At 44.2% G+C, this 12,544-nt stretch overlaps 1 protein-coding gene and 1 long non-coding RNA gene across 2 annotated transcripts in view; both read right to left on the bottom strand.

Annotated features, from left to right (window-relative positions):
• Positions 1 to 1,880: 1,880 nt before the first annotated feature.
• LOC106812244 lies at positions 1,881 to 2,807 on the bottom strand. Its single transcript, XR_001394313.1, has 3 exons — positions 2,753 to 2,807; positions 2,387 to 2,537; positions 1,881 to 1,997 (listed from the first exon to the last, which is right to left on the bottom strand). It is a non-coding gene; the product is annotated as an uncharacterized LOC106812244 (long non-coding RNA).
• A 4,671-nt stretch (positions 2,808 to 7,478) lies between these two features.
• LOC106812241 overlaps positions 7,479 to 12,544 on the bottom strand; it is a 6,847-nt gene continuing 1,781 nt past the window's right edge. Inside the window, exons 3-10 of the mRNA XM_014816071.1 lie at positions 11,610 to 11,667; positions 10,969 to 11,139; positions 10,152 to 10,294; positions 9,771 to 9,889; positions 9,116 to 9,337; positions 8,576 to 8,806; positions 8,174 to 8,367; positions 7,479 to 8,000 (exon numbers count right to left, since the gene is read on the bottom strand). Coding sequence (XP_014671557.1) covers positions 7,860 to 8,000; positions 8,174 to 8,367; positions 8,576 to 8,806; positions 9,116 to 9,337; positions 9,771 to 9,889; positions 10,152 to 10,294; positions 10,969 to 11,139; positions 11,610 to 11,667 — 1,279 coding nt within the window. The 3' untranslated portion in view covers positions 7,479 to 7,859. The remainder of the gene's footprint in view (positions 8,001 to 8,173; positions 8,368 to 8,575; positions 8,807 to 9,115; positions 9,338 to 9,770; positions 9,890 to 10,151; positions 10,295 to 10,968; positions 11,140 to 11,609; positions 11,668 to 12,544) is intronic.

Below are 12,544 nucleotides of genomic sequence, written 5' to 3'. Positions count from 1 at the left end.
GGGGGGGGTCATACCACTTGCCAAGTCGACCGCTGCACCACGACCACCGCCGCGTATTTTCCATGATAACCCCATAGTCTCATAAATGTTAGTCTTCAAAGGTAGTGGGGTCTGTGGGGACTATAGCGAAGACGGAGGTCATGATGCCATGATCTGCGATCGAGAAAACAGCGGCAAACCACACAAGGTGTCGCAGTTTCGGTTGATATAACAGGTGCGGTTGTGGGATTAGTTTCTAGAATATATGCCAGGGTGAGAAATTAACGGGAGTCCGGAGTCAAATACTTCCTGATTTACTGCCGGACTCCCTGATTTGACATATGCAGGAGTCCGTGTGACTCCCAGAAAATTCTGCGATACTAACTAGTTCGTTCCGGAGCACGCCCTCGCACAATTACTGTATTTTTTCAAAGAAAATTTGGCAGACGTGAACTGCATGAATCTTAAAAATAAGCACATGCGTTATTGTTAATATCTTTAATTTTGAACCTCAGACTGCGGACTCCCTCATTTTGCTGCGGACTCCCTCTTATTGAGGGTAGGGAGTCCGTTGGACTCCCTTGTTCAAAACTAAATTTTTACCCCTGTATGCTACTGATTCATGACGGGAGGCCCTATATTATCTCAAACGTTATCGCTGTGTGTTTCTGTGCGGTCTTATCCTGACAGCCAGGTACGTGCATGCGTGATAGCTTGTGTGTGCGCGAATGTCATCCTGGAATGCAGAACCCCTCTCAGACTGCAGGCCTTCTAACCATTCTTGGCGTCGGTAGTTAAGTTGGATTCCCAGTAGAGTCTTGGGCTAAAAATATTTTCAGTCACGACATCTGACTTTCCGCTAATATAAATGCTATGGAGGAAAATGGCAAGGGTACTAAAATAACACAACTGGCAATAATAGTGATATTAATAATCACAATTATAACGGTAGGAAAGATAATAGACGATGGGTAGAATTGGTCGCTGGTATCACCTACGTATGGATATAATAGCTCTTTGTTTAAAATTGATTATCCAATCGGACAACTGTGTTAGCCATTGGAATCCACAAGCGTAAAACTCAAAGAAATAACACCGAAGTGAGGATATGTAGTGTAAATGCGGCTTACGTTCAGGAATACATCGCTAGCCAGGATTAATTGTTACGTAACAAAGCTCATTTTATTTATTAAATTAATTCTTGAAATTTATACACGGAATAAACGTGGTTAATTATTTCGTTTTATTTTCTGAGCCACCCTCAGTGCGTATTCAAGCAGGTTCACATTTCTTCGTCTGTGTGGACGCGTCTGTAGTCACGTCCTTTCCATCTTCTACGTACTAAAGCGCATTTCCTAGCAATTGGAAATATCAAGAGCTTAATTAGCAAAGTAATAAATAGAAACGAAATTCAGTAATTTATATTTTATCACGCGATTCTTCGACAGTAATGACGTGTACCGATGGTGGCATCGAATGAATCTTATATGGATGTGAGCTTCAGTTCTATTCACTTTAGTAGTTAGCTGTTGACGTTCAGTAAACGTTACTGTGAGCAAAGGTAGGGTTTGTGAGAGAATGTGTTCTCACTGACCTTCCGTTGAGAAAAGCGACGCGATCGTTGGTATCCAACTTCTTTGCATAACTTCTTCGTGGCCTGGTGTGACGTTGTAACCTTCAGTTGGTTCTCTCAAGTCAGTGCGTTTTCGCGTGGGTTTTACCCTGGTTTTACTGTGATGGAGAGAGCGTAAGTATGCATGAGTTCACAGTCGATTAGCTAAAGTTTTCATACTCACTTGCACTCGGCATTATTACCGATTTTACAAAGGGTTGTAGCCGCTCGTCTAGACATTTACAAGATACTGAATCACTCGTTTAAAATACTAGGGAACCACTTACGCTTCTAGGAACGTTGTGCAGGAGATGAGTACACGCTATCGGCAGCGCTACGAGCGTCTAAAATCATGCTGACATCAGGAAAGGTGCCCCGACTTCAGGAATCCTCGAGGCTTTGCTAGCTGGAAGTAAACATAAATATATGCGTGTAGTGTGCGTGTGTGCGTATGCGCGTGCGTTCTCGCGTGCGCGCCTACGTGCGTTGGTGTGCGTTCGTGCGCGCCAGTCCGTGTGCGTGTGTGCGGCGATAGTTTCACCTTGCCGTTTTATCTCTCTAATAAGGGCGGCACACAAGAAATACGATTAAGCATACATGTACGTAAGTTGATAGCATGGTCACTGTTGCCAACCTATGTAAGCTCCACGAGATCGCCAGTAACTAGAAGAATAATTAGCTGAAAATGTATGCAAACAATCGAGAGGAATCAAGCTTGATTACTCACGCATACGCATACACACATGCGCAGTCACACGAGCGCGTGCATGCACTCACTTTCATATTTATACTTACCAAGTCGCGAGGATTTGCGGCAAATATCTTTCCAGTCGGGTCAGCTTCTCGGATATCGGCTTGATTTTCAGACGCTCGTACCGCTGCTGATAGCGCATACTCGCTCCTTTCCCCCTACGTCACCATCGCATTCTTGCATCTGTTTGAACACCTGCGCGAAAATAAACATAATTACTAGGATCTCATAGCGTGAATGTAATTAAATTAGCAATTTGCGTGACAGTAAAAGTAGCCTAATACTAATACTAGTAATAGTAATAGATCTAGTGAGAACAAAGTCCATTGCCGAAATTGTATTTTGAAATATTCAATGATTATGAAATTCAAATAAACAACTCGACAAGTGTGTATAGTTTATATACTCACGCGGCCCACGATGTCTTCATGGCGCTTCCTCGAGATGTCCTTAGTTTGTTCATTGCACAACTCTTTCACGATGGATTTCGACAAAAAAGAATGTTTTCTCACCTTTCCGTATTCTTGGGGAACCTGAAGAAAGACAGGTCGGGCTTACACTGACAATTCGAGCAATTTACAGCAGCACAGTAAGCTGAGCTGACAGCACACAGCAGACAGTTGCACAGTAGCAGATACAGCAGCATCCGGGAACTTCATGTGAACTTGCTTCCTAAAATGGCGGTTGTGGCGACCCATGACCTACTACGCTATTATTTGTATTTTGAAATATTCAATGATTATGAAATTCAAATAAACAACTCGACAAGTGTGTATAGTTTATATACTCACGCGGCCCACGATGTCTTCATGGCGCTTCCTCGAGATGTCCTTAGTTTGTTCATTGCACAACTCTTTCACGATGGATTTCGACAAAAAAGAATGTTTTCTCACCTTTCCGTATTCTTGGGGAACCTGAAGAAAGACAGGTCGGGCTTACACTGACAATTCGAGCAATTTACAGCAGCACAGTAAGCTGAGCTGACAGCACACAGCAGACAGTTGCACAGTAGCAGATACAGCAGCATCCGGGAACTTCATGTGAACTTGCTTCCTAAAATGGCGGTTGTGGCGACCCATGACCTACTACGCTATTATTGGAGAGTGGTTTATCTTGTGCCCACGGCACTCTACGATCTTTGGTAACCATGCACTGTGACGTCGCATATTGTATCCTGCCATTGTTTTAATTCATCTATCGATATCCAAGCACGCGGGATTGCGAAGTGCGGTTATATTTATAATATATATTATTATATTAATATTTTCGATTTATAATATAAAAAAGAGTGGATAATATAGATCTATTATCCACTCCTGATATAATCTATATACGATATCAGAGATGCGAATGTATGTTATAAATGTATGTAATAGTAGAATGTAAACTTGTAGTGCAATCCGCAGTGTTGATCTGTTAATTTGACCCACATTAATTAGTGCCTATATTTCCTCGTTACTGTTTCTTGGACCGTGAAGAATATTCTTTGAGGTTATATGGAGCTGGGTTTTCGGCATGATTTCTGACATTTATTTGGGTGGATAGAACAATAATTTCACGGCGCTCCAGTTTGAAGGAAAGTTTCAATGTCCTGTTGGATCGAGGATTTTTTACCCTTTGATTATATTTTTTATTAAATATCTTATAACTGTTTAATAATCGTCAGTGTAAAATAAACAGTTTGGTGTAAGAAAACTATCATTTATTTACAACATGGTATAACTACATTAATTTTTTATTAAATCCCATTATTACAGTTCATCTGATATTACAGTTTATTTAATTGAATATTTTTAGTTAGACATGATTTAATATGTAGTTGCGCGTTAGATACTGTACTAGTTTTCTCATAAAAGTACTTCAATATAATTTTACTAGACTAATTTACAGAAAACTGAAAAAAATGATTGTCCCCTAATGATTGTTCCCTATTATCTACTTCTGATGATATCAATCTCTCCCCCACCTCCCGCATCTCTCTCTCTCTCTCTCTCTCTCTCTCTCTCTCTCTCTCTCTCTCTCTCTATCTCTTATCCATTATTTTTACAGCCAATCATAGTTAATCTTGATTTATACATGATAATATTGACATGATGATACATATATTTGATGTAAAAACATTTAGAAGACTATGTTTCTGTGTGTACATATAATATCTAGCATAACTGGTATATGTTATTTCTATGGTTCTTCCAAGTATGGAATACAGATCGCCTAGTTGGTTCCCCTTACACTCTTAGTGTTTACCCTTAAACACTTAGAAACGGCACCGTATTGGAATCTCACCGTATGGCCCTCAACGCCCGTTTTAAGCCTGTTGTTACAGCAAAAAATTGCGCTCATCCCAAACAAGGCACCATCTTCCTTCAAAGCGATTAGTACTCTTCGCATTGAAACCACTGGTGCAACAGAGCAACAGCTTCTTATGAACACCCGCAAAGATTGTGTCCCTAATAAACTATCTACTGGGTACGGCATAGTGAAGGTATCTCGTAAATGCTGACTTTTATCTTTCCGCAATCATTATGTGATAGAGGAACCATTCCTAACAATTGAACTGATGCTCTATACACAACCCAGTATTTAATAAAGGGATAAAAACGTCACCAGCCAACTACCGTCAATTTCTTAACATGCCTTTGCTGTGAGGTAACGGAACACGTCATGCCCCAACACATTTTAAAACATCTGGCAGCAAATAATATCCTGACAGACAAACAACATATCTTCAGAAGCAAACCCTCATATGAGGTTTCGTCTTTAGAAGCTCGACTGGACTAAATCAATGAACGCCGCAAGGCAAATTGATGTTTGACTCCCAGACTGCAACAAGGCCTTCGATGTTGTTGCTCACCGCAACCTACTTATTGACTTAAAAATACTACAAAATTAAAAACTACACCTTGGGCTGGATCAGAGCTCTTCACCGGGACGATCCCGGTGAGTCCGGGTGACACTTGAGATGTCTGTACACCGTTTTTCGGTGGAATCCGTTACAAGACACTCACAGTGAGCCAGTAGAGGTAACATGCGGAATTCCACAAAGCAGCGTGCTGAATTTTTCCTCCTATTCATTAATTACATTGCAGAAGCCATCGCCTCTCAGATTCGCCTATTAGCTGATGACAATATTATCTATCTTGAGATCAATCCTCCTGAGACCAAATTCTTCAAAATGATCTAAACAAATTCTCCATGTGGGTAAAAACGTGGCAAATCGCCGTCAACGTCTCGAAATGCCATCTCTATCGATCACTATAGGGAAAGAACTGCAAGCAGCTTCAATCATGGTTTTAACGGTACTATTCCATCCTTTGGTCTCACCATAGATGAAAATTACGTTTTAACGAGCACTGCTATGACATATTCAACAATGCAAGCTCTACTCTAGGGGTTGTCACTCGAGCACTGGTACCTTGTTCTAAACATGCCAATGATTATTTATCCATTGTACGTCTCAAACTAGAATAAACTACTTCCTCAGCCTGGAGCCCGCATACCGAAATGTATAAACAATAACAAAATATACAGCGAAGGGTGGCCATATTTGTATGTGGAGACTACAGACATGCCACAAGCGCCACATCCCTTCTGCTACAGTTGGGTAAGGTCTATGAAAACGAGTACCTACTTGCCCAAGCATTAGCATCTTTGAAATCCTTAAAGGATTTGTAAACATACAGTACCCAGCAGAAGTTTACGTGGTCACATCAACTACCGGAGCTAATTGTCCAATTACAAGAGCTTCAGGTCGTTACCACTCTTAATACCAACAAATGCCATTACAGCAACCTCATGTGCGGGTACTCTTTTTATCCCAGGGTAATCCATGGAACAATCTATCTCCAAAAATCACGGAATCTAGCTCAGTTTGAGAATCGCAGTTGGCAGGCCTACATCAACTACAGTCATGCAAGGAACCGTTCAGTATGACGGCTCGGCCTCGGACACTTTCCCAATCAAAAGCGGAGTGAAGCAAGGCTGCGTTCTTGCTCCAACACTCTTTGGAGTCTTCTTCTCCCAGGACCCTGCTACTGTCCTATGCCTTCAGCCAGTCAGAAGACGGAGTATATCTCCACACCAGAAGCGATGGTGGTCTGTTCAACCTTGCCCGCCTCAGAGCAAAGACCAAAGTGCGGCACATACTCATAAAAGAGAGATGGTCTTCGCTGACGATGCAGCCTTGACGGCACACTCCGAGGAGGCCTTACAGCGACTCATCAACTGCTTTGCTCATGCATGCAGGGAGTTCGGCTTGACCATTAGCCTTAAGAAGTCCAACATACTCAGACAAGATGTGAGCAGCACTCCAAACATCTCCATTGGCGACTTCACCCTCGAGGTGGTGGAAGAATTCACCTACCTCGGCTCCACCATCTCCAGAAATCTCTACCTAGATATTGAGCTCGACAAGCGGATTGGAAAAGCCATAACAGCCATGGCTCGCTTAGCAAAGAGGGTGTGGAACAACACCATGCTTACCATCAACACCAATATGCAGGTGTATCGAGCGTGCGTGCTCAGCACACTGCTCTACGGCAGCGAAGCATGGACCCTCTATTCCCGCCAAGAGCACAGACTCAACACCTTCCACCTGCGCAACCTCAGAAGGATTCTTGGCATCACTTGGCAAGACCGCATCCCAAACAAGAACGTCCTAGACCAGGCAAACATCCCAAGCATGTTTGCGCTGCTCACTCAGCGTCGATTGTGCTGGCTTGGCCATGTCAGACGTATGGACGACGGCCGAATCCCCAAGTACATGCTATACGGGGAGCTTGCCACTTGCTCTAGACCTGTTGGAAAACCCACCCTACGTTACAAAGATGTCTACAGGCGGGACATGAAGGAAGGGACATGGACACAGCAGGCTGGGAGACTGTTGCCGCTGATCGCAACAGCTGGAAAATTGCTGTTAAGGCAGGGATCAAAAGGAATGAGGAGAGGAGAGAGGAGCTGTGGGAAGAGATGAGAGAGCGCAGACGGCAGAGGGCAGCATCAGCACCCAACGAGCCAGGTACGGACTTCACCTGCAGCAACTGCAATAGAATCTGACGATCCCGGATCGGACTATACAGCCACAGCAGGCGCTGCATCTCAACAATAGACTAAAACTATGGTGCAGATCTCCATTGTCTCCCGAGACAGAAGGATGCCAACAATCCGTGGAACAATCTACCTCCAAAAATCACTGAATCTAGCTAGGTTAGAGAATTGCAGTCGGCAGGCCTACCAGTAATTCTCGCCATGCTGCCTCGATCCTGCCATTTTGAAGAAGCTGTGGAGTGCCTAATGAAAAAAATTTAATCTGAACTTTGTTCTTCATTTTTCGTGTACACTCGTCCACGCATTTTCAGTTTCGTTCTCACCTCGTTTGCACTTTCCATTTTTATTACGTTTTCTTCCCCTACCCATATAACGCAGGCAACCATACGCACCAATTTTGTTAACCACCCACCTCCCGCTCCTAGTATAAACGAAACAAGCATCTACTGGGGAGTTTATCGTAGAAGGTTTTCAGTGACAGCATTCCACGGTAACCAATCTTCCAAAACAAGTGAACATGCATTTTAAGTTCCGCAGCCTAGATGCTTTCTTGCCTTTCTTTTCCTCGGCAGCTGGCGTCACCGTACTTTCACATGGCGTTTCTTCAGGGGCCTATAAAAGAAGCACCAATATCACTACTACCTGTCTCAGCTACGAAATTCATAATCAATAGCTGACAAATAGGCATGGTATATAGTTACTGAGCGCAGCAGGGTTACATGAGTCCGTCCCTGCTATCGTATTCCGATGAACGACCATTGAGGGAATTTTTCGTTGAAGCTTACCGACTGCTCCTGCACAGGGACAGGTACGTCTGCTGCCACTACCAAGTTTTGCACAGAGCCAGGGACGTCTGCTGCCACTACCAAGTTTTGCACAGAGCCAGGGACGTCTGCTGTCACTACCAAGTTTTGCACAGAGCCAGGGACGTCTGCTGCCACTTTGCCTGCCTCTTCCAAATCCTGGACAGTCATATTTCCTGTGAATTCGGGGAAAGAAAAATTTTCTTAGCAAATTACCAGGAACGAAATTCAGTAGTTTATATTCTACTGCCAGCAATTCTTTGGCAGCAATGACGTTGTGGACCGATGATAGCATCGAATGATTCTTGCGTAGATGTGAGCTTCAGTAGTTAGCTGATAACCTACAATGACTGGACGTTGTGAGCAAAGATAGGTCTCACGTACCTTTATTGGGGGGAAGGACTTCATTGCTGACTTCCATGTGTTCCCTCGGTACAGAGGTCGGTGCGACGACCTTTCTCCGGCCTCTGGCAAGCAAGGATATGCGCTTGCGTGCAGGTGCATTGGAGTGTGGAGGCAGACCGGTGACATCTAGTAACTTATTCGTGGCCTTTAGAGGCTTTCCTAACTTTAGCTGGATTTTGGAGTCTATGCGCAGCCAGGTGGGTATTATATCTGTGATGGGGAAACGTGATTACACACGGTTCGACTGTGACGGGGAAAAGACAAGCACAGTGGCCTCCGCTTTATCTGGACAAGTCGGAAACCATGAAAATGTCATGGTTAATAGCTGCTCCCGAGGTGAAAACAACAGCGTACGCCAGTATTGTTATTCAGCGACATATGTCGTTTAAGCGATGCTGCCCGTTTATCCTGGGACCTGGATAAGGTGGGGAACACTGTATCACAAACGCGTGCACAGTCGACCTTAGCTAAAATTTACGTGGAAGGCGCTTTCTACTTACAATAAGTCAGCGTACTCACCAGTATTATCTACGAGCTCACAGTTGCTCTCCAAGTCAAAGATGCGGTCTGCATACTGGATCGCCACCTCCAATATCTGCACGCGTCGTTCTGCGGCTGCCCACTGTTCCTCATCTATCATATATTTGTGTCTGCTTTCCTTTTTCTTGATTTTCTTCTTCGCCTGCTTAGCAGCTTCCTTATTGATTTGCTTGGCATTCCAGAGAACTGGTCCCAGGCAACCTATGCAATATGGTCATCCCGTGACGCCACGTTTAATTTTATATGTTTACTCAGGCAATTACCTATGCCTACGTTACAAACAATACATACATAAAATATGCAGCTAGATTGTTACCAAGGATGAGCCCAAAATGTACACTCATTTACACGGTGGTCCTTGAAAACGTTGCCTGCTTTGCCCTAGTGACGCGAACAGCTAGCTGATCATTGTAGAATGGTAGCTAGCGCGCTTTGTAACTAAACATCCGTTCAGCTACAACCGTAGACAGAGCACGAAAATAGACATCTGCGTACGTAGTCGACTCATCTCTGACGACAACTGCGTTTAGCGGAGTGTATTCGCAGGATTTTAGTTCCTTTAGTTGTTGACACGTGTGGCTTCAAAAAGTATCCGTGGGAGAAGAAGGATGGGTAATTAGGGAGGATGACTCACCTGCAAGCTGCTGCTCGTCGAGTAAGGTACGCTTTGTGTTCTTCACTCCCACGGTGTGAAGCAGACCGATGAAGCTCTTTAGGAAGGCTTGCATTACAGCGGGGAACCCGGATATGACGCTGTAGTGAAGAATCACAGACGATGATTGTTATTCACGTGACCAGCGTCCGTCCCGTGAGTGGCCGGCTCGTGAGATCTGCGTGTGTGGCTCTCGCGTCATCGCTACGCTCTGCTGCTTGTGTGCGTGCGTGTGTATGTTGTATGTGCGCGCGCGCTTGCGTGTGCATGTATTTGTGTGTGCGCGAGCGTGGGTGCTTACTGCGTACGTGCGTGCGCGCCAGCCCGCGCGTGTGTGCGGCGATGGTTGAAGTTTCACCTTACCTTTTTATCGCCATGATGAGGGCATCAAATGTCTCAACATCGTCGTAGCAACCGGCCTGATGCCAGGCGTTTAGCTTATCCACTACATCTGACCAGACCTGAATCCGGCCCATCATTGCCTCAGGCTGATGCTTTGTCCAGTTCTGTTCGGTTAAACAACAAGAGATATGGTGAAATGTGCATGAGATATGGTAACACCGATAGCTAATTCTGTCCGCCCGTGTAAGATTTATGAGCCAAAACCAGCTCCAAGAATCAAATTGCCGTGTGTAAAAATAAGTGCGGTTTTGTGAAACGATACGCGAAGAGGGATTTATAGATGGCGCGCAGATATTCCCTATATACATCCAGGCGCGCACGCACGCAACACAATCACGCACATACGCACGTATTCACGGACACACAAACACGTACACACGGACACACACAAACACGCGCGCGCGCGCACACACACACACACACACACACACGCACGCACGCACGCACACACGTGCGCACACAACACAAACCCTCACTCAATCACACGCGTGCGCCCTCACTCACTCACACGCACGCACGCACACACTCACGCACGCACGCACGCACGCGCACACACACACACGTGCGCACACCCTACCCTCGCTTAATCACACGCGTGCGCCCTCACTCACATGCACGCACGCACTCACGCACGCACGCGCACACACACCACATACCCTCGCTCAATCACACGCGTGCGCCCTCACTCACTCGCACGCACGCACGCACACACTCACGCACGCACACTCACGCACGCACGCACGCACACACTCACGCGCGCACATTTATGTTTACTTACAGCTAGCAGTGCGGCGAGGATGTGCGGCTTGTAGGAGCTTAAAGGTGTCACTTTTCCAGAGCGGAGCTTGCGCTTTAGCCGCTCGTAGCGCATATGCGAAATGCGAGTCATCTCCTTCACGAACACTTTCTCAACGGCGCCACCGCGTTCACGTAGCTGCCTGAACAACTCCTACGCAGAAATATACACGTGTATGCTTTCTCGTAGATGTTAGCGTCAATGCGAAGATGTTCAAGCAGATCAGACGATTTTTTCAGTAGGTGTATGGTGTACATGCAGAAAGTGTGCATGCATAAATTTACATGTACAATAATAAATAAAATAATATTATGTAATATGTTATGTAACACGTAACATGTGAAAAATATATATCAGAGCGTCTGCACGAGTAAAAATTACGCCGATCACGTGACGCACAAGCGCGAATTTTTTAAACGTTTTTTTAACACGGGTTATTTACGACCATCTTGTGGAGATGGGGTTAAAACCACCAACGCCTCATGCGGACGCCGCTATAGTATGGGTAATTAACTAAATGATTAATAATCATTTTATCATATAATTTCTGTTTCATATTACATAGACAGAAATTGTCAATAGTGGAAACGCGGAGACCTGAATTGGAGTGTATGACTGCTTACCTGTAAGAAGTCTGGCAGCTGTCCAGTTTTCGGTATATCATCTATTCTAGTGCCATAACTGTAACAAGATTATTATTTTAGCACACGCATACATTATCAACCGTAACTAAAACTCGATAAATCGCATAATTAAATATATATTATTATATTAAATTACACTCACGCGGCCCACGATGTCTTTATGGCCTTTACACGAGATTGCCTTGGTTTAGTCATTTTTTAACTGCTAGTGGAAGAAAAACGCGTCTATTTGCAAGCAAATGCGAGCTAGACAGAAACTACATATGCGTTGCTGCTTAGCAACGTAACGCTGTGACGTAGATCATTGTGATCTGTTATTGTTTCACTTTATCTGGCGATGTGCCAACAGCTGATTGAGCGATAGCTAGTTATAGTTTCGTGTTTTTTTGATCAAGGTAGACTACCGGATAGGTTCATTTTATTTATTCCTCTGGTTTTATGAGGAGATAGAATTGAGCGCGATTTCTTAACCGAATTTTCAGTGGCGCGTTGCCCAAACATAAATAGTTATGACATCATAAGTATAAAACGTCATATATTTTTAAATGACGTGTCATGCGTCAGTTCTCTGCTGAGCGACAGAACCGCATATTTTGTGGTAGGACATTTTCAAATAGTAATATAAACGAACAAAGTGCTAGATATAAACATAATATTCCGTAATAATTGCTATTATAATCAGAACGAAACTGCCAAGGGATTTTGAGGACAAAGCATAACTGTTATATATTATCTTGCTTGGGTGGACGATATAAAACCCCAAAAATAAATAATTTTGAGTATGACTCTCGTATCATTCGATTTCGTTGCGTGAATCGAATGATGCATCGAATCATTCGATTCGCGCATCGAATCATTCGATTCACGCATCGAATCATTCGATTCACGCATCGAATCATTCGATTCACGCATCG

Source organism: Priapulus caudatus, unplaced genomic scaffold (assembly GCF_000485595.1).
Source record: "Priapulus caudatus unplaced genomic scaffold, Priapulus_caudatus-5.0.1 Scaffold626, whole genome shotgun sequence".
NCBI lineage: Eukaryota > Metazoa > Priapulida > Priapulimorpha > Priapulimorphida > Priapulidae > Priapulus > Priapulus caudatus.
The sequence above is the reverse complement of the archived record's forward strand: the minus strand, read 5'-3'. Positions and strand labels throughout refer to the sequence as shown.